The sequence below is a fragment of the Peromyscus leucopus genome, chromosome 7, assembly GCF_004664715.2.
Source record: "Peromyscus leucopus breed LL Stock chromosome 7, UCI_PerLeu_2.1, whole genome shotgun sequence".
NCBI classification, from domain to species: Eukaryota; Metazoa; Chordata; class Mammalia; order Rodentia; family Cricetidae; genus Peromyscus; species Peromyscus leucopus.
In genome coordinates, this window is record NC_051069.1 from 118,134,579 (window position 1) to 118,154,705 (window position 20,127).

Consider the following 20,127-nt stretch of genomic DNA (forward strand, 5'->3'; position numbering starts at 1 on the left):
TCATCTGCATTCTAAAAGATAGTTTTCTGCTAGCTCTCTTGTATTTGAGCAGATTCCCATTCTGGGGCTATAGCTGTCTGTTTCTAGTGATGTCTGAATCTTAGTAGGGCTGGAATTTCCCCACCCCCAAACACGGTTTCTCTGTGTAACCACTTTGGTGGTCCTGGAATTCACTCTCTAGACCAAGCTGGCCTTGAGACCACAGATATCCGCCTGTGCCTGCCTCCTGAGTGCTGGGATTAAAGATGTATACCACCACTGCCTGGCAGGAACTTTTATAGGACCTGGCTTCAGATCTCAAGCACTTACATAAAATAACAAACCAAAACAGGTACAGTAGTATGTGCTGTAACACCAGTGCTGGGAGAGTAGAAACAGGCTGATAGATCTTGGGGGCTTCCTGGCCAGATAGTCTAGCTGAAGTGATGAGCTCTAGGCTCAGTGATAGAGTCTGTCTTAGGGCTAGCAGGATGGCCCAGTGGCCACAGGTACTTGCTGCCAAGTCTTAGAACCTTAATTGTAAGGAGCCACATGGTAGAAAGATCAAACCGAGTCTTGTAAGTTGTCCTCTGACCTCCACACTTGTGCCATCTCACACACAGAGAACATAAATAAAAATAAACAAGTAAATAAACAACCAAAACCTGTTTCACAAAAATAGAATGGGTACTGATAGAGGAAAACACCCAACTTCTGGCCTCTGCGTGTGCACACAAGGGAGAGTGCATCCTCATGTACACTTCCATGCTTAGGTACACATTTATCACATACACAGAACACTAATGTGAATAATTAGCACCAGATTTATTCTTGAACATTCTGCCTCAGGCCTACAGGTAGTGGCTGCTCCTGTGTTTACTCCTGTATTTACTGATCCTGTTCTTTACTAAGTATCAACTAACACCCTTTTAAAATGTTGTGTGGCCGGGTGGCGGCGGCGGCGGCGGCGGCGGCGGCGGCGGCGGCGGCGGCGGCGGCGGCGCACACCTTTAATTCCAGCACTCGGGAGGTAGAGCCAGAAGGATCTCTGTGAGTTCGAGGCTAGCCTGGTCTACAGAGCAAGATCCAGGACAGGCACCAAAACTACACAGAGAAACCCTGTCTCGAAAAACCAAGAAAAACAAACAAACAAATAAATAAATAAGATGTTGTATGGCCCCTGCTCAGATTCTTTTGTTTTTTGAGACAGGATTTCTCTAGGTAGCCCTGGCATTGGACAGGTGGAGGTAGTTAGAGATCTGTGAATTTAAGACCAGCCTGGTCTACATAGCTAGTTCCAGGGCAGTCAGGGATACATAGAGAAACTCTGTCTCAAACAAAGGGGACGGGAAAGAGAGGGAGGGGAGAAGGTAAGAAGAAAAGAAGAAAAAGAAAGAGGGTTGGACATTTGCCTAGCTATCAATTCCTGAGTTTGATTACCAGTACCTCAAAAGAGAGGGAGAAAGGGAAACCAGGGATGGTGGCATATGCCTATTAACCCAATATTTAGGAAGTAGAAACAGGAGGATGATGTATTTGAAGCCAACTTGGCTCTGTGAGACACTGTCTCAAAAGTAAAATAAAACAACACACAAAAAGGAAAGGGGTGCTAAAATAATGCATTTTGGAATCAGTAATCTGTAATCAGTAACTTAACTAAATTTTATTGAGTTTCCAGAGAAACTGTTGTGTATTCTGTAAAATTGCAGGAATTACTGTCATAAAACTTTCAAGTTTTTAAGCTAATTTTATAGCTAGATTCTTGATTCTGTTACCAGGTTTTTTTTTGTTAAGTATGGGAGGGTTCAGTTTTTGTTTAATTATTTCCTAAGCAGTGCTTCTTGCTCACAGAAACTACTTGTGCTTAAGTTTCTGGGAAAGAAGTGAGGAAGGTGCGCAGGTAGGTATTGTAGTGATGCAGTGACCCCTGTGTGAGGTGGTGCATAGAGTGGCAAGCTGGAAGACAAGACTATGCATTCTGATACTACTGCACATTTAGTCCCTTCAGTGGGTATGGAGTTCCTTGTGGTTCTGAAAACATTGCGTGTCCAATGAGAAGCTAGACATGCAAAGGATACTTTGTATGGGTATAAATGTGTCGTTATATATAAAGTTGAATAATTAGCTAAGGGAAGCATGTATTAGGAGTGAGGAGCAGAACTTAGAGGAGAGAAGAAACGACATGGAATGAAGAGAATCCCATGTGTCTGATAAAGAAGGGAAAAGTGGTGTTTCACAGTGGGAGGTGATAAATACTAAAGCAAGGCAAGGGCCAACCAAAGGACTCAGCCACTAATGGGGCTGGCTAAACTGCAAAGCTTAGATGAGAACTGACTCCTTCAGGACGTCCTCTGGCCTCAACACATGCTATGGCGCACATGTGGTGCACCTCGCCCCCACACAACAAATAAATAAATGTTAAAAAATTATTTTTAGACACAGAGAGAAAACCATAGTCCTGAATGGAATAGGAATGTGGAACTGTCATTTTAACCAGGTAGTTAACTGTGTTACAAGGAGAACCCCCACCTGACTGAGAGCCTTGTAAGTCTTGCATGATACCTCACTGAGGACTTGTCTATTTTAGAAAATGGAGTCACAGAAGAGATTTGAAGTAGCAGCTGTTATGGTTACATGCATTGTGAGCCAGCCCTGTGCAGTTGGAAGTGAAGTGAAAGAAGAGATCTGAGGATTAGTGTGGATGGATGTATGGAGTAGCTATTCTAACCCAGGGTGCATATGTTGATCTCTCCCTTTCCAAAGCGTCATAGTTTGCCACTCTCATCTGGGAAGATACTGACTTTTTTTGAGATAGGGTTTCTCTAGGTAGCTTTGCAGCCTGTCCTGGAACTCGCTCTGTAGACCAGGCTGGCTTCAAACTTACAGAGATCCGCCTGGCTCTTTCTCCCGAGTGCTGGGTTTAAAGGTGTGCGCCACCATCGCCCAGATACTGACTTTTATAGTGAACATCCACCAATATAGACCATGTTCTGTATCACTGAAAAAGTCTCAGGAGTCAAGTGTAGAAGATTTTAAATTATATTAAGGATCTTTTCTGATGATAGCAGAATTATGTTAGAACTCAATATCAGATATATAGAACCCCCCAGATACTATCAGATTAGCACCATACTTAAGTATTCATCAAAGAAGAAACCAGAAGTGAAATTTGGCCAGGTATGGTGGGTGGTACACACCTTTGATCCTAGCCCTCAGGAGGCAGAGGTAGGTGGATGGATCTCTGTGATTTTGAGACAAGTTTGGTTTAACATAGAAAGACCCAGTCTAGAAAAAACAAGCAAACAAAAAGAAGATGAAATTTAAAAATATTTTGAACTAAAGGAGAATTAAAAGCACATCAAAAATAGTTAAAGTACAGCGAAAAGTAGAGGACAAATGGAAATATATATGACTAATAACCTGGATTATACAAGAGGAAGGGCTTAATGACCTAATTTTCCACCTTAACAAAGTAGAACATAGGTGTAGTCCTTAATATCTGAAGTTACCAGAAAATGAAAACATAAAAGTAACCAAAATAAAAACAGAAACTCCCTACAGAAACCCATAGAATCAAAGCTAATTCTTTTAGAAACAATCAGACTGATACACTTCATTCCAGGTCAAAGATTTGAATAAATACTGGACCATAGAAGATACAAGGACATACATAAGCACAAGGAGAGATATGTGCATTTACATGTTGTGGACACTTATATGTGGGTACACATGTGTACATGCATATGGAAGCCATTGTTGATGTTAGGAATCATTCTCAGTAATTGCTCTGCCTTATTCATTGACACAGGGTCTTTCAGCTAAACCCAGATCCACCGTTTCTTCCTTCCCATGCTGGAATTACAGGTGGACTACTACATTCACCCAACATGAGTTTCTGGGGATCCAAACTCTGGTCTTTGTGCTTGCATAGCAAGTGCTTAAACACTGACCCATCTCCTTAGCCCCTAGGTCTGTAACTTTCAAATCATTTGTACTTGTGATGCCCAGTTATATGCAACCGCACCCTTCTTCCTTAGTATCTTATTCATGAACACCCAATACAAACTCTACATAAGATGTCGCAGCTCATGAGAATAACATTTAAGCTGATCTTTGGCTCTTGCCACTGGTCTAACCTGTCCTATCCCTTGGGATTCATTCCCCTGTGGTATTTAGTCATTGACCCTTTAGGCCCCTGTGGGTCCACCTTGTTCTTCTGTATTGTATGTGTAGTCTGTATTTCCATAAGTATAAGCTACCTCTTCTTCACTCAGAACTGCCTGTAGCAGCACTGCTTATGTCACTGTCGCATAGAATTCATTTTTTCATACAATAAAATTTCTTTTTAAGATGGATGTTGGGTCATGTCTCCTCTTGTATGAGAACCAGAAGCCTGGCTGACATGTCCTTTCTGACAACGTCCCCTTGCTGCAGATACTTTAGCTCCTTGGCTGTGTTTATGATAGCCATGGACATATGCAGATATGTGTACTGCTCCCTCAGCATGCTTTGCTTCTCTCTCAGGTCTGCAAGTCTTTTCCTTTGGGTTTCTGCTTTGCTCTGTTGTACATTCCACTCTGGGTAGCTCAAACCTGTAGTCTCACCTACTTGGGAGACTGTGGTGGGGGATTGTCAGAGCCCAGGATTTTGAGGCCAGTTTGAGTAATACAGAAAGATACCATCTCAAAAACAAAACAAAGGCTAAGAAACCACCACCATGGCTCTGAATTTGCTTGTTCAATGTCCTTTAGCAGAACAGGACCTTTGTTCTTTGCATTTCATTCTTGTCTCCTAAAAGATGGTCCAGAGTAGAAATTTCAGATGTGTATAGATGTGTCTTTTTCAGAACTGTTCCTCACCCATCTTTGACTCAGGCCTCACTTCTGTCTCAGTAGCAGTCCTTTTTTTTTTTTTTTTTCCCACTTGGTTTTTCGAGACGGGGTTTTTCTGTAGCTTTGGAGCCTGTCGTGGACTAGCTCTGTAGACCAGGCTGGCCTCTGCCTCCCGAGTGCTGGGATTACAGGCGTGCGCTGCCGCCGCCGCAGCCACCACCACCACCACCCAGCCAGTAGCAGTCTTATAATCTCTCTTTTCTGTAGCCTAGGGCTGGTGCTCTGTCTTGCTTTTCTTCCACCTCTGCTATCTTTGTGCTTCTTCTACATTTAAGCGCAGGTGACATCTCTGCAAGTATTTCTTGATGGAGACCTTCATTGCATCCGAAATGAAAGAGCACTCTTCCCAGCACTGGCACTCATATCACTTGCTCCTAAAATACATTTTTTTTACTTATATTTTCTTCATTTGTTTGTTTTTAAGAAAGGTTCTACCCCAGATTGGCCTAAAACACTTCTGCCTCAGCCTCAGCCTCAGAGTGTTAGGATTGTAGCTAGCATTCCAAGCTCCAATCTTTGTTTTTGCTTTGGTGAGGACATTAACTCCTTCAGACTTTGTTTAACTTTGTTTACCCACTGCCGTGCCCTGGTGCCCAGGCACGTGGTGGACTCCTAGTGAGTACTGGTTGAGTCTCCCTGATATCTGAAATACTACAAAGTTAAAACTATTTTAAGTATCAGTATGGCACTGATAAAATCCCCTTATCTGACTTCTAATGGTTGTAGTCACAATGCAGATGTGCTTAAAAATATGAATGGAATGACACTGGCTTCTGTCTGTGTAAGGTATATCTGAAAATCTTCATAGTCATAAATTTTGGGCCCACCCCAATTTTAATACATATGCAAATATCCTAGAATCTAAATAAAGCTGAAATCTTTTTTTAAAAAAAAGATTTATCGCCGGGCGGTGGTGGCGCACGCCTTTAATCCCAGCACTCGGGAGGCAGAGCCAGGTGGATCTCTGTGAGTTCGAGGCCAGCCTGGGCTACCAAGTGAGTTCCAGGAAAGGCGCAAAGCTACACAGAGAAACCCTGTCTTGAAAAACAAAAAAAACAAAAAAACAAAAAAAACAAAAAAAAAAAAGATTTATCTATTATGTATACAGTATTCTGCCTGCATGTATGCCTGCACACCAGAAGAGGGCACCAGATCTCATTATAGATGGTTGTGAGCCACTGTGTGGTTGCTGGGAATTGAACTCAGGACCTCTAGAAGAACAGCCAGTGCTCTTAACTTTTGAGCCATCTATCCAGCCCTAAAGTTGAAATCTTAAAACACTTTTGGATCCATGTATTTGGTGGTGAATGGAGTTGGTGTCTTGTCAGTGCTGGCTGTCACATTGAATTTCTGGCCTGGCCTGTCGTACACTTGAGCCCAGCATGTGCATTGAGCCCAGCATGTGCATGGATAATCCGTGACCAATGGTGGTTGTGGTTATTCTGTCTGTGACAGGAAAAAGACGGGCTTAAGTGAGGTGAGTTTTGAAATTCTTATAATGTAGACATCCCAGGTTTCTTGGTATGGGGAAAAGATGTTACTCTTGTACTCTGTTTTTTGGGAAGGTTTGCAGGCACTTACTGGGGATTCTCCTCACCCTGTCACACAAGCTCAGCCTAGTAAAGCCCTCCAAGCCTTGTGGAGGAGTTTTCTGTAGCTGGAGTTTTCTCCAGTTCTGCCCAGCCCCACGGACCCCCACAACCACTTATAAAATAATCACTCAGAAGTTCATATTAATTAAACTGCTCGGCCATTAGCTCAGGCCTACCACTGTCTAGCTCTTACACATAAACTCAGCCCATTTTGTTAATCTATATGTCGTCAAGTGTTCCGTGCCTTTACCTGCTGCCTTTACATGCTGCTCCCTGGATGGCAGGCTGGCGTCTCCTCCCCTCAGCCTTCCACTTCCCAGACTTTTCCTTTCTCTTTGTCCTGCCTGTACTTCCTGCCTGGCTACTGGCCAATCTGTTTTATTTATCAATCAATCATCCACAGCATGGGTTCAATTGGTACATACTGTTTCAACCACTGATTTATCAGCGCATGTAAGATTTTGAAGGACTTTCCTTCACTCATTAATTCCTTTTTTCAGCCCCAAATTTCTGCCCCAGTGCCTTCTGTGTAGTCTAGGGCCCACTTGGAGCTCTGGGTTGTTGTGGAGCTCTAACAGTTGTGTGTGTTAGTGCACATTCACAATCAGGTTGAATATTGATGATAGTTCAGAGAGAGCCGTGGGAATAAGAGAAGATCTGAGGAGCTAGCTTGGCAAGGCCAGCTGAGCACTAGAGAATGAGATGTTCTTCCTTCCCATCTGATGGTAGTGACAAGAGAGGCTTAAGAGGGGTCTGCTGTATACTTTTGCACTGCACTGAGTCTCTGTGCTAGGCCAGCTCCTGAAAGGCGCTTTCTGAAGCTGTCCTGTGCCTACAGGTGTCCCACAGTGGGTGGACAATTAAAGGAGGATCCATCTCAGTTTTCTGCTTTGATTTAAAATCTTATTCTATGCTTGATAGTCTTGGTACTTTAAGTCTATTTCCAAACCTATGAACCTTAGCTTCTTTGTGTATTCCAAAGGCAGAGAGGATCCTTTGCTTCAGGCTTCTACTCCTACATTTACCCCATAGTCTTGGAAAGGCAGCTGCTTAAATTAGGCTATAAATTCAGCATTATGATCACATAGCCTGGGAGTTTAGGTTTTGGGGATGCCCCTGCCATGAGCTTCTTTGTTCTCTGGAGTCTAGACCAGGGATAGCCCTCTTCAGAGATGCTTTCAAGCCAGAGCTGCTGCATCAGTGCAAGCCCTTGTGTGCAGATACCTCTGGTGTGGTGGTTTCATGCTCAGTTGAGGTCTGAAGATCTGTGCTGATGGGTTTTCCTGGCAGAATTAATGCAAACTGAGTCTAAGTGAAGAGTGAAGTGCTTCTTTATGGTGTTCCTATTTCATTTGAAATATCACCAGTTTCTAGAATGTGAGGTTCAGCTTCATGTGTTTCCTATTTTGTTTTTCTATATAAATATACATATGTGTAATAGATAAACATATATATGCGTGTGTGTGTGTGTGTGTGTGTGTACACACACACACACACACACACACACACACATACATATGTAAATTAAACAATCTTGGCTTCCTGGCTCAGGTTTTGAACATAGAATTTTTTTTCTATTCCAGACTCCTTTTAGTTTTGGCATGAATCATAGGACACCACCCTACCCCGCTGGGGATTATTGTCTTCTATGCAGAAGTGAACGGAAAGACTCTTCATTCTTAGAGAGTGGAGTTAAGACTGCGAGCAAATTGGCCCTTTCCATGGCTCCCAAGGGCAACAGCGTGCTGCACCTGCCGCTGTGGGTATGCCCAGACTGCCGGAGGACTGTGGAGAAGGAGGAGAGGCACAGCGGTTTTGACCAGCCGGTGAGTGGCTGCAGCGTCAGTGGGCTTCTTGCTCCTCTCTTATGGGTGGTGGGCTAACTGGCAAAGAAAGGAAAGGACTTTCGTCTGTCATCAGAATGCTTCCTCCTATACTATCTTTTAGCCTATGCTCACTCTCTGGAATGTGTCTTCTGGCCTTGCTGGCCATACCAGCAGTAGATGGAGAGCATGTGCTTCCTTATCTACAGTAAGCAAGCTAGTCACCTTGGTGCTTTGGTGCTTTTGGCTTTTGCATCTGGCCTCAGGGTTTCTTTGGCAATAAAGTTTCCTGAGAAGCTAGTAGGACTTTCATGTGTTCAATTGTAGACAATTCCATGTACTGGCAAATGTCTGAAAATTATTTCTGTGATGCACTTCTGAAGCCTGGCCTTCCTCCCTCCTTGATTCCAGGCCTTCTCTTACTAGAGACTTTGAGGCTCTTAGGCTGGATCTGATCTTTGGTATAGGTTAAGGCTAATTCCTACCCTTCCCATTAGGCTTTCATGACTCTGCGTTTTAGGAGATGGCTTTTTCAACGATTCCCATATTCAAGGCTCTTCTCTTCTATTATTTTTCTTCTTTCCTTTTGATTGCTGAATGCAAGAAGCTATCTTCTGAGTGACTTGTCTTCTGATCCCTTGCTTCTTGTGGCAAGTAACAGGCAGCAGTTCCTGCCTTCTGTTTTCAGAGTAGTTTCAGTGTCCATTTGAGAAGCATTTGGCTGTAGTGTGGATGGCTCTCCACTTCCTAAGCTTATTCCTCTTCCTCATTGACCATTCATCTGGCTGCCCAGCCAGGGGCTTTTTGAAGACAACCCTCCCTCCCCCAGCTTCAATGCTAGTCTTGGTGGTAGAGTTTTAGTAACTAATTCTGGAGTCAGTGCAGATCAAACTAGAAGTAATGCTCTCTCAGCCCCTTCCCACAAGCCCCAATTCCTGCTTTGTTTCTCTTCCTTAGCTCTATTTTGTCTTGTCTTTTTTTTTTTTTTTAAAAAAAAAAAAAAGATTTATTTATTTATTATGCATACAATTCTGCCTGAATGTTTGTCTACAGGACAGAAGAGGGCACCAGATCTTGATATAGATAGTTGTGAGCCACCATGTGGTTGCTGGGAATTGAACTCAGGACCTCTGAAAGAGCAGTCAGTGCTCTTAACCTCTGAGCCATCTTTCCAGCCCTCTTATCTTTATTTCTAACAGTCTAAATATTTCACTTATGCAATTTGTCTTCTTTACTGTAGTATAAGCTCCATGAACACAGCTATTTATTTTTGTGTATGTTTTAACCAAGATTAATGCTTGACCTGACATATTTGCTCCTGATATTTACATTAATGAGTAAACAAATGGATAAGCAAAGGAATGGAGAAAAGCCCATGCAATCTCCTTACCAGAGATTTAGAGCATAATCAGTCTGAAATTTTCTTCTCAGATTTTTTTCTTTCAGTTTCATACAAGTATATATTAAATTTTGACCATTTCCCCTTTCTCCAATTATCTTCCCTTTTCCCCCTCCCTTCAAAAACCTTCACAAGTCCCCTCTTACTTTCATGTTTGTTTTTTCTGTGAACCAGGGTGTTATATTAGGTTTATTGGCATGAGTACTGGAAGTGGGGCTTATTTACTGTAGCATGGGCAACTTAACAGTGGTTATGCCAGTGAAGAAAATGACACCCACTCCTCCAGCAACCTCTGATTGTCCGTAGCTCCTCATGGAGTGATGGTGCCTCATGAGCTCCTTCCCAGTCCATGATGGAATGTTGATGGACCCTATCTTGGGTAGGTAAGCACAGCTGCTGTGAACTCATAAGTCCTATCCAGAAAACTGTTTCACAGCACTCTTCCCCATGTTGTGACTCTTAACATTCTTCCCACTCCCTCTTCTGTGATGTTCGCTGAGCCTTGAAGGAGGTGATACAGATGTCATTTTTAGTGTTAAAACATTCAGTGGTCACTTATTCTCAGCACTTTAACCAGTATGAATGTGCACATTGACTGTTGCCTACTGCAAAAGAAGCTTCTCTTACCAAGGCTGGGAGCAGTATTGATAAGTGGATATACACATGAGTATTTAGAAAGTAGTTTGATAATGTATAGGTTCCCAACTAGGGCATATGACTTCTAGAGTCATAGGCTGTTGACCAGGTTTAGAGTAGCAAGCATGGATTCCCTCCTGTAGAGGAGGCCTCATACCCAGTCAGGAAGCAGTTGATTAGTCCCAAAATATCAATGCCATTATGGTTACAGTGGATATATGTTGTCTGACAGGTAATTAATTATAGCTCATAGGGTTTACATCTGGGCAGTATCACTGATGACATTTCTGCCCCAGTGGCTTATATAGCACAGGACCTTCCATCTCTGTGATGGCTAGCTAGCAGGGAGGAAGCTGCTAGCTTAGTTCTAGCTTGATTTCACTATGTCCTGCAATCATGATATGCAGTACCTTCAGCAGTAGAGTCAGTCTTACATCTAATTTGGTGGATGATCAAAAGCAGTGACAATAGCCTGTACAGTTTGGGGAGATTCTGGGGGGTTATATCCCACAAGTGCTACTGAGATTTTTGTTTAATAACTGCTGACTTCTGGGAGAAGCATTATCTACCCATGCAGATACCTCTTTTCATATTCTCTTCCTCCCCCATTATATCTGTTTTTCTCCATTTAAAATTGTGTTCATGTAAGCCGGGCGGTGGTGGCGCACGCCTTTAATCCCAGCACTTGGGAGGCAGAGACAGGCGGATCTCTGTGAGTTCGAGGCCAGCCTGGGCTACCGAGTGAGTTCCAGGAAAGGCGCAAAGCTACACAGAGAAACCCTGTCTAGAAAAACCAAGAAAAAAAAAATTAAAATTGTGTTCATGTGTGTATGTATAGGGTAGCCATAGACTATTGTATGGAGGTCAGAGGATAACTTGGAGTTGATTATCTTCCACCATTTAGGTCCCAGGAATTCAACTCAGGTTATCAGTTCTGTTACCAGTTTCTTCACAGTTCTGCACTTTCCATAGTGTCTATAAACTTGTGTCATTTGGCACAGTGCTTTTGAAAGTATCCTTATTGCTGTAGGATCAGTCATTTCTTCCTGTTATTGAGAAACTGCACAAGACTGTACTGTGTGTGTGTGTGTGTGTGTGTGTGTGTGTGTGTGTGTGTGTGTATTAGTGCATGTGCATGCCTCCATTCATGGACCTTTGGGTTGTTTCCACATTTGGATAGCTTTGGGAAAACTGCCTTGTTTTTTCCAAATCTACCTGGACATCCTTTCTCCACTTTGCTGCACTAGTTTGGCATCTGTCATCAGGATGGATGTCTTCTTGGAGCCTTCTTGACTTGTCCTTTAGACCTCGTAAAATGAGTTATGTTCCTGTTTGTTTTGGGGGAGAATTTGTGTAAAATTGGCATTTCCATATCTTCCTTAAGCATTATTCTTGCTATGCTTCTCCCATTCTGTTTGGTCAAATGCCAGGCAGTGAATAGAGAGCACTTGGCTGATGCTATTACCCAGCAGTGACCTTGGGAAGCTGAATACATATATTCACTCATTGTAGGTAGTCAAACAGTACCTTGTCTCAGACTGGAGAGGCTGAGAAATCCAGTAGTTGCTCCATCCACAAGGCTGGATGTCTTGGCAGTCTCAGTTTGGTATCCTAGAGGATTACTGAAGAGCTGCTGATCTTCAGTTAGTGCTAGAATCCTGAAGAAATTGGTTCTAATACTGGCAAAGGAATGCCTCTGCAACAGGATAGATAAACTTGCCTTTGAGAGTTAAGGGTAGGATGTTTAGGGTAGATCTTCCTGCTTTAAATAATCTAATCAAGAAAACTCCTTATAGGAGTGCCCATCAGCTTGCATTTTACTTGGTTCCAGATGCAGTCAAATTGATAATCAAGAATAGCCATCACACCCCAGATTATTCTGTAGCCACTTATTTCCAACCTCATTTATGTCTGCATATTTTGTGCTCAGAAAGCTAAAAGATCTTCATTTTATTTTATTTTTTTGTATTTTTGGGACAGGGTTTCTCTTTGTAGTCCTGACTGTCATGGAACACTCTGTAGAGCAGGTTAGCCTCGAACTCAGAGATCCTCCTGCCTCTGCATCCCAAGTGCTGGGATTAAAGGCAAATGCCACCACGTCTGGCTCAAAGAAGCAACTTTAATTAAATTTTACTTTTACTATATTTCAGTGTGTGTGTGTGTGTGTGTGTGTGTGTGTGTGTGTGTGTGTGTGTGTTGCACTCATGCAGTGGTCAGAAGACAACTTGCAGGAGTTAATTTACCATGTGGGTTCCAAGGATTGAACTCAGATTGTCAGGCTTGGCAGCAAGTGCCTTTATCCACTGAGCCATCTCACAGGTCCAACCCTCTTATACCTTTTAAAGTGTGCTGTCTATTATTACTGTCTCCAGCCCATGCATTGGCCAGCTAAGCTTCCTGCTCTTTTCTTTCTGTAATGATTTTATTGTGATATTGTATGGTTGGAAACTATGATATGTATTAGTGAGTCTGTATTCAGTCAGGAATATTTGCTAATTTTGACCCATGGTTAAGTTTTATAAATGTTGTATATATGTCTGAAGAGAATCTTTCTCTGACCCGTGTGGAGGGCTCTGTGGACATCTGTTAGTTACTACAGCTGTTTCTGAATTGTGTGTGTACCATCTTTCTTCAGTCTCACGCTGTGTGTGTGTGTGTGTGTGTGTGTGTGTGTGTGTGTGCGCGCGTGCATGATGCGTGCTTAATCTAATTTCTGGGTGAGATCACTTAAAATCTCTTATTCTTTGTGTCTTTTTGCCCTTTTTTCCGTTTCCAGTTTTGTCTACATGGTTTCAGGCTGTATACTGAGTGAGCATGTTGAAGTTACTGAACCCTTATGCATTTACTTTCTTACTGTGTAGGAGCCTCATTGGAAGCACTTTACTCCTAAAGGTTGACTTTTTGTGTTGATCTGTAGTTTTTCTTCCCTATTCCCACCTTCTCCCCTCCTTCTTGTATCCTTTCTTTTCTATCTGTGAGTGATGTTTTAGGTGCTCTCATTGTGCACTCAATAGAAAGGTAGGCTTAATGGGTGTGGTGGCACACACCTTTAATACCAGCACTCCTGAGACAGAGACAGGCAGCTAGCTCTCTCTTGAGTTGGAGGCCAGCCTGGTCTATATAGAGAGGTCCAGTCTATCTGGGGCTACATAGTGAGACCCTGTCTTATGGAAGGAAGGAGGGAGAGAAGGAAAGAAGGAAGGAAAATTGGTTTATTTTTGAGTTTGTTCTTACTGATGAGTTATCCCTGGTTTCTTCCTTGGTTGTAGATGTGTTTGGTGTTGACTGTTACCATAGAGACTGAGAAGTCAAGTGATGTTCCTGAGCTCAGGTTCTTCTGTGGCCCTCATCTTAGGATTGCCTTCCTGTTGGTCACCTTCTGGCCCTCTGCTATCACTTCTGTTAGTGATAACGCTTAAGCATCTAAATCTAGACACTGTTGTTTGATTTTTTTCCAAATGTTTTGAATTTTATAGCCATAATCATATAGTATTCATTCATTGTAATTGAATGTTTGTTGCTGTGTACTAGTCACCTTTATGGATATAACACATCTTAGCTTCCAGATTTTGCTGTTAAAAATTATTCTCTTGGAGTATACAGTCACAAACTTCTTTCTGTAGATGGATGGAAGGAGTTCCTGAAGTATTTATAAAAATAGCTTGATTGCCTGTAAAGTCAAGTATCATATTTTCTTTTTTTGTTGTTTGTTTTTTGTTTTTGTTTTGATACAGGGTTTCTCTGTGTAGCCCTGGTTGTCCTGGAACTTGTTCTGTAGACCAGACTGGCCTCAAACCTACAGAGATCTATCTATCTGTCTCTGAGTACTGAGATTAAAGGCATGTGCCTGTAGATGTAACCAACTGTCTTATTAAAATAAGAAACACAGAACCAATGTAAAAGAGAAAGCCAAGAGGTCAGAGCTCAGAGCTAAAATCTTACCTCCTGCGGTGCTCCTACCTCCCCAAAAGAGAGCTACTTCCTGTGTGTCTGTCTTTAAATAGTCTTTCTGTTCTGCCTTCTCATTGGTGGTAAACCCAAACACATGACTGCCTCGTCACTGCCTGTAAGTACAGCCCTCCAGGTCTTAAAGGCGTGTGTCTCCAATGCTGGCTGTATCCCTGAACACACAGAGATCTACCTAGCTCTTCTACCAAGTGCTGGGATTAAAGGTGTCCGCCGCCGCTGCCGCCACCACCACCACCACCACGCTCTTGCTATGGCTCTAATAGCTCTGACCCCTGGGCAACTTTATTTATTAACATACAATGAAAATCACATTTCAGTACAAATAAAATACCACCATATGTGCCACCATACTCCGCTTGAGAATTGGCATCTTAAGGTGTCCTCTAGTCCAAAAGTGTTATATAATTCTTTAAAATTTTTTCTTTTTAGATTTCTTTATTTCTGTGTGTATGTTTGTTTTGCCTACATGTGTATCTATATACCAATTGTGTGCCTGGTGTCGACGAAGGCCAGAAGAGGGAATAACAGATAATTGTAGGCCACCATGTAGGTGCTGGGTATTGAACCCAGGTCATCTGGGAGAGCAGCAAGTAAGTGTTCTTGCTTTGGCTCCAATGTGCAGATGCTCTGTTAAGAATTATTATGTCTGTTTTTATGAAGAATATTATTAGTCTGTAAATTTGCTTTGTATTGTTTTGGTGTCTTAGAATAAGTTAGGAAATAAATGTTTTTAAAAAAGAATAAACTAAGCTGGGTGGCGGCGGCACACGCCTTTAATCCAGTACTCGGGAGGCAGAGTCAGGCAGATCTCTGTGAGTTCAAGGCTAGCCTGGTCTACAGAGTGAGTTCCAGGAAAGGCACAAAGCTACACAGAGAAACCCTGTCTTGAAAAAAAAAAAAAAGAATAAGCTAAGAAATGTTTCTTCTTGTTAACTTTCAGAAAGTTTGTGTAGAATTGGCATTATTTCTTCCGTAAGTAGTTCGTAGAATTCTCTGGTGAAGCTATGTTGATATGAAGTTGCCTTTTTAGGACTGGTTCTTAGTGGTTAATTTATTTGCTCGAGGTTATTTATTCTTTTGTTAGAGATGCTAGCTTCTGTCTTTAACAAAATTTGCCTGTATTTTGTTAATGTATTGACATGAAGTTACTCAGACTATCTTTTTATTTTTATTTTTGTAGGATCTGTCGTATGTTTTGTCTTAGTTTCTTTTTCTGTTGCTATATCAAAATATTATGACAAAAGTAAACTTAAGGAAGAAAGGATTTATTTTAGCTCACTATTCAAGGGACAGTCCATCATCACAGAGAAGTCAAGGCATCAGGAGCTTGAAACAGTTGGTCACATGACATCCACAATAAAGAGACAGAGGAATGGGGCCAGGAGAGATGGCTCAGAGGTTAAGGGTAGTGACTGCCCTTCCAGAGGACTTGGGTTCAGTTCTTAGCACTTGAGTGGTAGCTCACAACTGTCTGTAACTCCAGTTTCAGGAGATCAGACACCCTCACAGAGGCATGAGTGCAGGCAAAACACTAGTGCACATAAAATTAAATTAAATTTAAAGGAAAAAGAAACAGGGATAAATGCATCCTAGTGTTTAGCTCACTTTCTCCCTTTTATATAGTTAAGATGCTCATTCAGGGAGTAGTGCCATCCACAGTGGTCAGTTCATGAAATCAAGATATTCCTGCAAAGGCTTGCCCAGGACTATCTCCCAGTTGATTCTAAATCTTATAAAAGTGATAATTGAGATTAACCATCATTTCTCCCACCCTCTTCCCTTCCTCTTTCTCTCCTTCCCTCCCTTTTTTTCTTAGATTGTATTTATTTTTAAATTGTGTGTGTGTGTGTGTGTGTGTGTGTGTGTGTGTGTGTGTGTGTGTACATGTGTACACATACATACCTGAAAAGCCCGGATCCATCAGATTCCTTGGAGTTGGAGTCACGTATGGTTGTAAGATGACTGATGTGGTAGCTGGGATCCTGTCTTCAAACAAACAGACAAAAAATTAAACCCACTTCTAAATGATCCATAAGTTCAAAGAAAAAGTCACAATAAGGATACTTACAAAGGTGGTGGCAGTGGCAGCGCAGCATGCCTTTAATCCCAGCACTGGGGAGGCAGAGCCCGGAGGATCTCTGTGAGTTTGAGGCCAGCCTGGTCTACAGAGTGAGATCCAGGACAGGCACCAGAACTACACGGAGTAACCCTGTCTCAAAAAACCAAAAAAACAAAACACCTTTTTCAGGGCAGGGACTGGAGAAATGGCTTGAAGGTTAAGAGTACTAACTGCTCTTCCAGAGTACCCAGGTCCAATTCCCAACAACCATCTCTAACTCTAGTTTGAGGGGATCCTCTACCCTCTGCTGAGCTCCAGTGAGTATCAGGCACACGTGATGTGCAGACATACATGCAGGCAAAGCATTACACAAACATGCTTTGAGGAGTGGAGAAGATGATTCAGTGGGTAAAGGTGTTTCCTTGTGGCTGTCTTCATTTGTCTTTGGCAGCTTTCATTTCTTTTGGTGCTTGGCATCAGCAGCAGTTAGCAGTAAGCAAGTGGAAGCTGCAGCAAGCTGCTCCCTCTAGTGTTACAGTGCTTGTCCAGGCCTGGCATATTGGTGTTTCTCAGCCCTTGGTAGCTGTCAGTGTTATTAGCTCTCAGATGTGGGGTCTGAGACTATGGTCTCAAAAACTTGACATCTCAAGCTTTCTACTTATTCTTCCTCTGTCTCCCTGTTTTCGTTGCTCTTCTTGCCCTGGCTCTTGAACTGTTCAGCTGCTACCTCTTCAGCTGTCAGACAGGTGGCTGCCTGACCTCTTCCACAACTTATCCACTATTCCACCACCATTGTTACACTTATGTCTGAGAATATGTATATATTATATACCCCAGGAAAGGGTGTTTGGACCAGTCACATTATTGCCTCTTAGCCACATCACAACAGTTCCTCTGAAGACCACTAGGGGAAGTGGTGGAAAAAATAATCTAGAGTTCATAGGGGCTTGTGGTAGCAAATAATCTTATGTAGACTATTTCAGACAGCACTGGCAAAGGCTGTGCCTTCAGACTACACAGACAGGCAGTCAGCTACAGTTTCTTTAGTTGTCTCAAGGCATCTTTGGAGTGTTTAGAACAGCTAGTGTAAGGTTAGTTCAGCTGGCTGACTGACAGTCTTTTGCTCAAGGTAGCCTGGGCAGCATGGGAGAGCCCAACAGCTGTGAATTTAGGAAGTCAAATTGCCACATCCCCTAGCATCTTCTTTCTTTTATGGGAGAACATGTATCAGGATTGCTTACAGTCCAGGAGTCCTTTAATTCCAACACTCAGGAAGCAGAGGCAGGTGGATCTCTTGTGTTTGAGGCCAAGATAGCCAGAGCTATATAGTGAGACCCTGTCTCAAACACACACAGACACACACACAAAGGTTGCTTACAAATACAATTTCGTTTTATTATTTATATGTTTATATTATTATTTTGAGACAGAATCTTACTGTGTAGCCCTGGTTGGCCTGGAACTTACTATGTAGAAGAAGATGGCCTTAAACTCAGAGAGCTGCCTGCTTCTTCCTCTCAAGTGTTGGAATCAAAGGCATGCATCGTCATATCCAGCTTAGAAAAACAGTCAAAGAATTTATCATTAGCACTATTAGTGATTTAAAAATTTTTTAAACAAAAGTATTTTTAGGGAAGATACATGTTTAAGAATTTTTATTGGAGTCAGGTGGTGGTGGTGGTGCATGACTTTAATCCCAGCAGCAATCTGGAGTCAGAGACAGGCAGATCTCTGAGTTCAAGGCCAGCCTGGTCTACAGAGGAAGTTCCAGGACAGCCAGGGCTACACAGAGAAACCCTGACTTTAAAGAAAAAGAAGAATTTTTATTGGGATATTATTTACAGTGTTGAAGAATGATAGTGCTAAAATTCTAAAGATAACTCAAATGTTCATTAATAAGAAAATTGTTAAATTTATTACAGATCTTTAACATCATGCAACTGTATTCTGTAATTTAATTCAATTTCTTGAAGTGAAGAGATCTCTATTAATGTAATCTAAAGAGTGAAAGGATTTTATTTAATTTTTATTACTATGTTTGAGGTTTTGGGGGGACTTTTTTTTTGGAGACAGGGTTTCTCTTTGTAGCTTTGGAGCCTTTCCTGGAACTCACTCTGTAGCCCAGGCTGGCCTCAGACTCACAGAAATCCGCCTGCCTCAGCCTCCCCAGTGCTGAGATTAAAGGCATTCACCACTACTGCCCAGCTTTTTTTTTTTTTTTTTTTTTTTTTTTTTTTTTTTTTTTTTTTTTTTAAAGATAAGGTTTCTCTGTGTAGCCTTAGCTGTCCTGGAACTATCTCTGTAGACTAGGCCTCAAACTCACAGAGATTCGCTTGCCTCTGCCTTCCAAGTGCTGGGATTAAAAGCACATACCACTTCCACCTGGCATGAAAAGACTTTATTAAGAGTGAAAATATGACTGAGAAGAAATATATTGAGCATGTAACCATTTAATAGCACAACCTAAAATATTCATATGTGCATATACATATGTATGTATGTTTTCATCAGAAGAGTATTGTGTCCACAGAGTATAACCTATGGCAGTATTATTCTAAGTATTTCATATAATAACTTATCCAAAACTCCACTACTATCCATACAGGGGCAGTACTATTGCTCTTTTGGTTTAATAAAGAAATTGAGCCAGGAAGGTTACTTTCCTTGGATCACACGGGTAGAAAGGGGCACTGTCAGGTTTCAAACCACAATATTTTGGTTTCATAATCTGTGTCCTTAAACACTGTGTACCCTCTTTTTATGTTGTTTGTAATGACTGGATACCTTTAGTAAAGTATTTGAAGAGTCTATACCAGAGAGTGATTGTACATTAGCTTTTTGGCAGGGTATGTGTAGGAAAGAAACAAAAAAGGATGTTAGTGGGCAAAAGGCTGAAGCAAAGTACCAGAATACTCTTGGAATAAGGTTAAAAATCTTGAGAACTGCCGGGCGTGGTGGCGCACACCTTTAATCCCAGCACTCGGGAGGCAGAGCCAGGTGGATCTCTGTGAGTTCGAGGCCAGCCTGGGCTACCGAGTGAGCTCCAGGAAAGGCGCAAAGCTACACAGAGAAACCCTGTCTCCAAAAAAAAAATCTTGATAATTTTATATCTCATACTAAAAAAAAAAAAAAAAAAATGGAGCCAGGTGGTGGTAGTGACACACACCTTTAATCCCAGCACTGGGAAGAAGAGACAAGTGGTTCTCTGTGAATTCAAGGCCAGCCTGGTCTACAGAGCTATTTCCAGGACAGCCAAGGCTAAAGTACAGAAAAACCCTGTCTCAAAACAAAACAAACAAACCAAAAAAAAAGGGACAGAGACAAAAGAGATGGGCACAAATGAGGATTATGATTAATATGAGGATTTTTTTTCTCAGACTTTTTTTATATGTATATGCACACACATGTTCCTGTGTGTGTTCACATGCATGCGGAAGCTACAGGTTGACATTGTCTTCTCCAGTTGGTCTTTATCTTAGTTTTTGAGAATATTATTTCCATAGTGTGTGATCTCTGACAGTGTTCTAAGTATTTGACATAATAGTTTACTCTACACTTCAGGGTCTCTCACTGAACCTGAAGCTCACTCATTTGGCTAGGCTGATTAGCCAGTGTACCCCAGGGTCTTCCTGTCTCTACCTTTCCAGTGCTAAGATTAAGGCATGTGCCACTGCACTTGGCTTTTGACATTGGGATGGTGGGCCCAGGGTAGAACTCAGGATCTCCTGCTTGTATAGTGAGCACTTTACTACCTGAGCCATCTCCCTTTTTGTCAGAA

General features: G+C 42.1%; 1 protein-coding gene across 4 annotated transcripts in view; it reads left to right on the plus strand.

The window, feature by feature from the left end:
• Positions 1 to 20,127, plus strand: part of Fam193a (family with sequence similarity 193 member A) — a 138,148-nt gene that overhangs the window by 47,328 nt on the left and 70,693 nt on the right. For 2 of the 4 annotated variants that reach the window (XM_028870793.2, XM_028870794.2), the window contains exon 1: positions 7,962 to 8,289. The exons of 1 other annotated variant lie outside the window; for it this stretch is intronic. In XM_028870793.2, coding sequence (XP_028726626.1) covers positions 8,065 to 8,289 — 225 coding nt within the window. In that variant the 5' untranslated portion in view covers positions 7,962 to 8,064. Of the gene's footprint in view, positions 1 to 7,961; positions 8,290 to 20,127 lie in introns of those variants that run through there. One more of the 4 variants, XM_037208168.1, reaches the window with a different exon arrangement.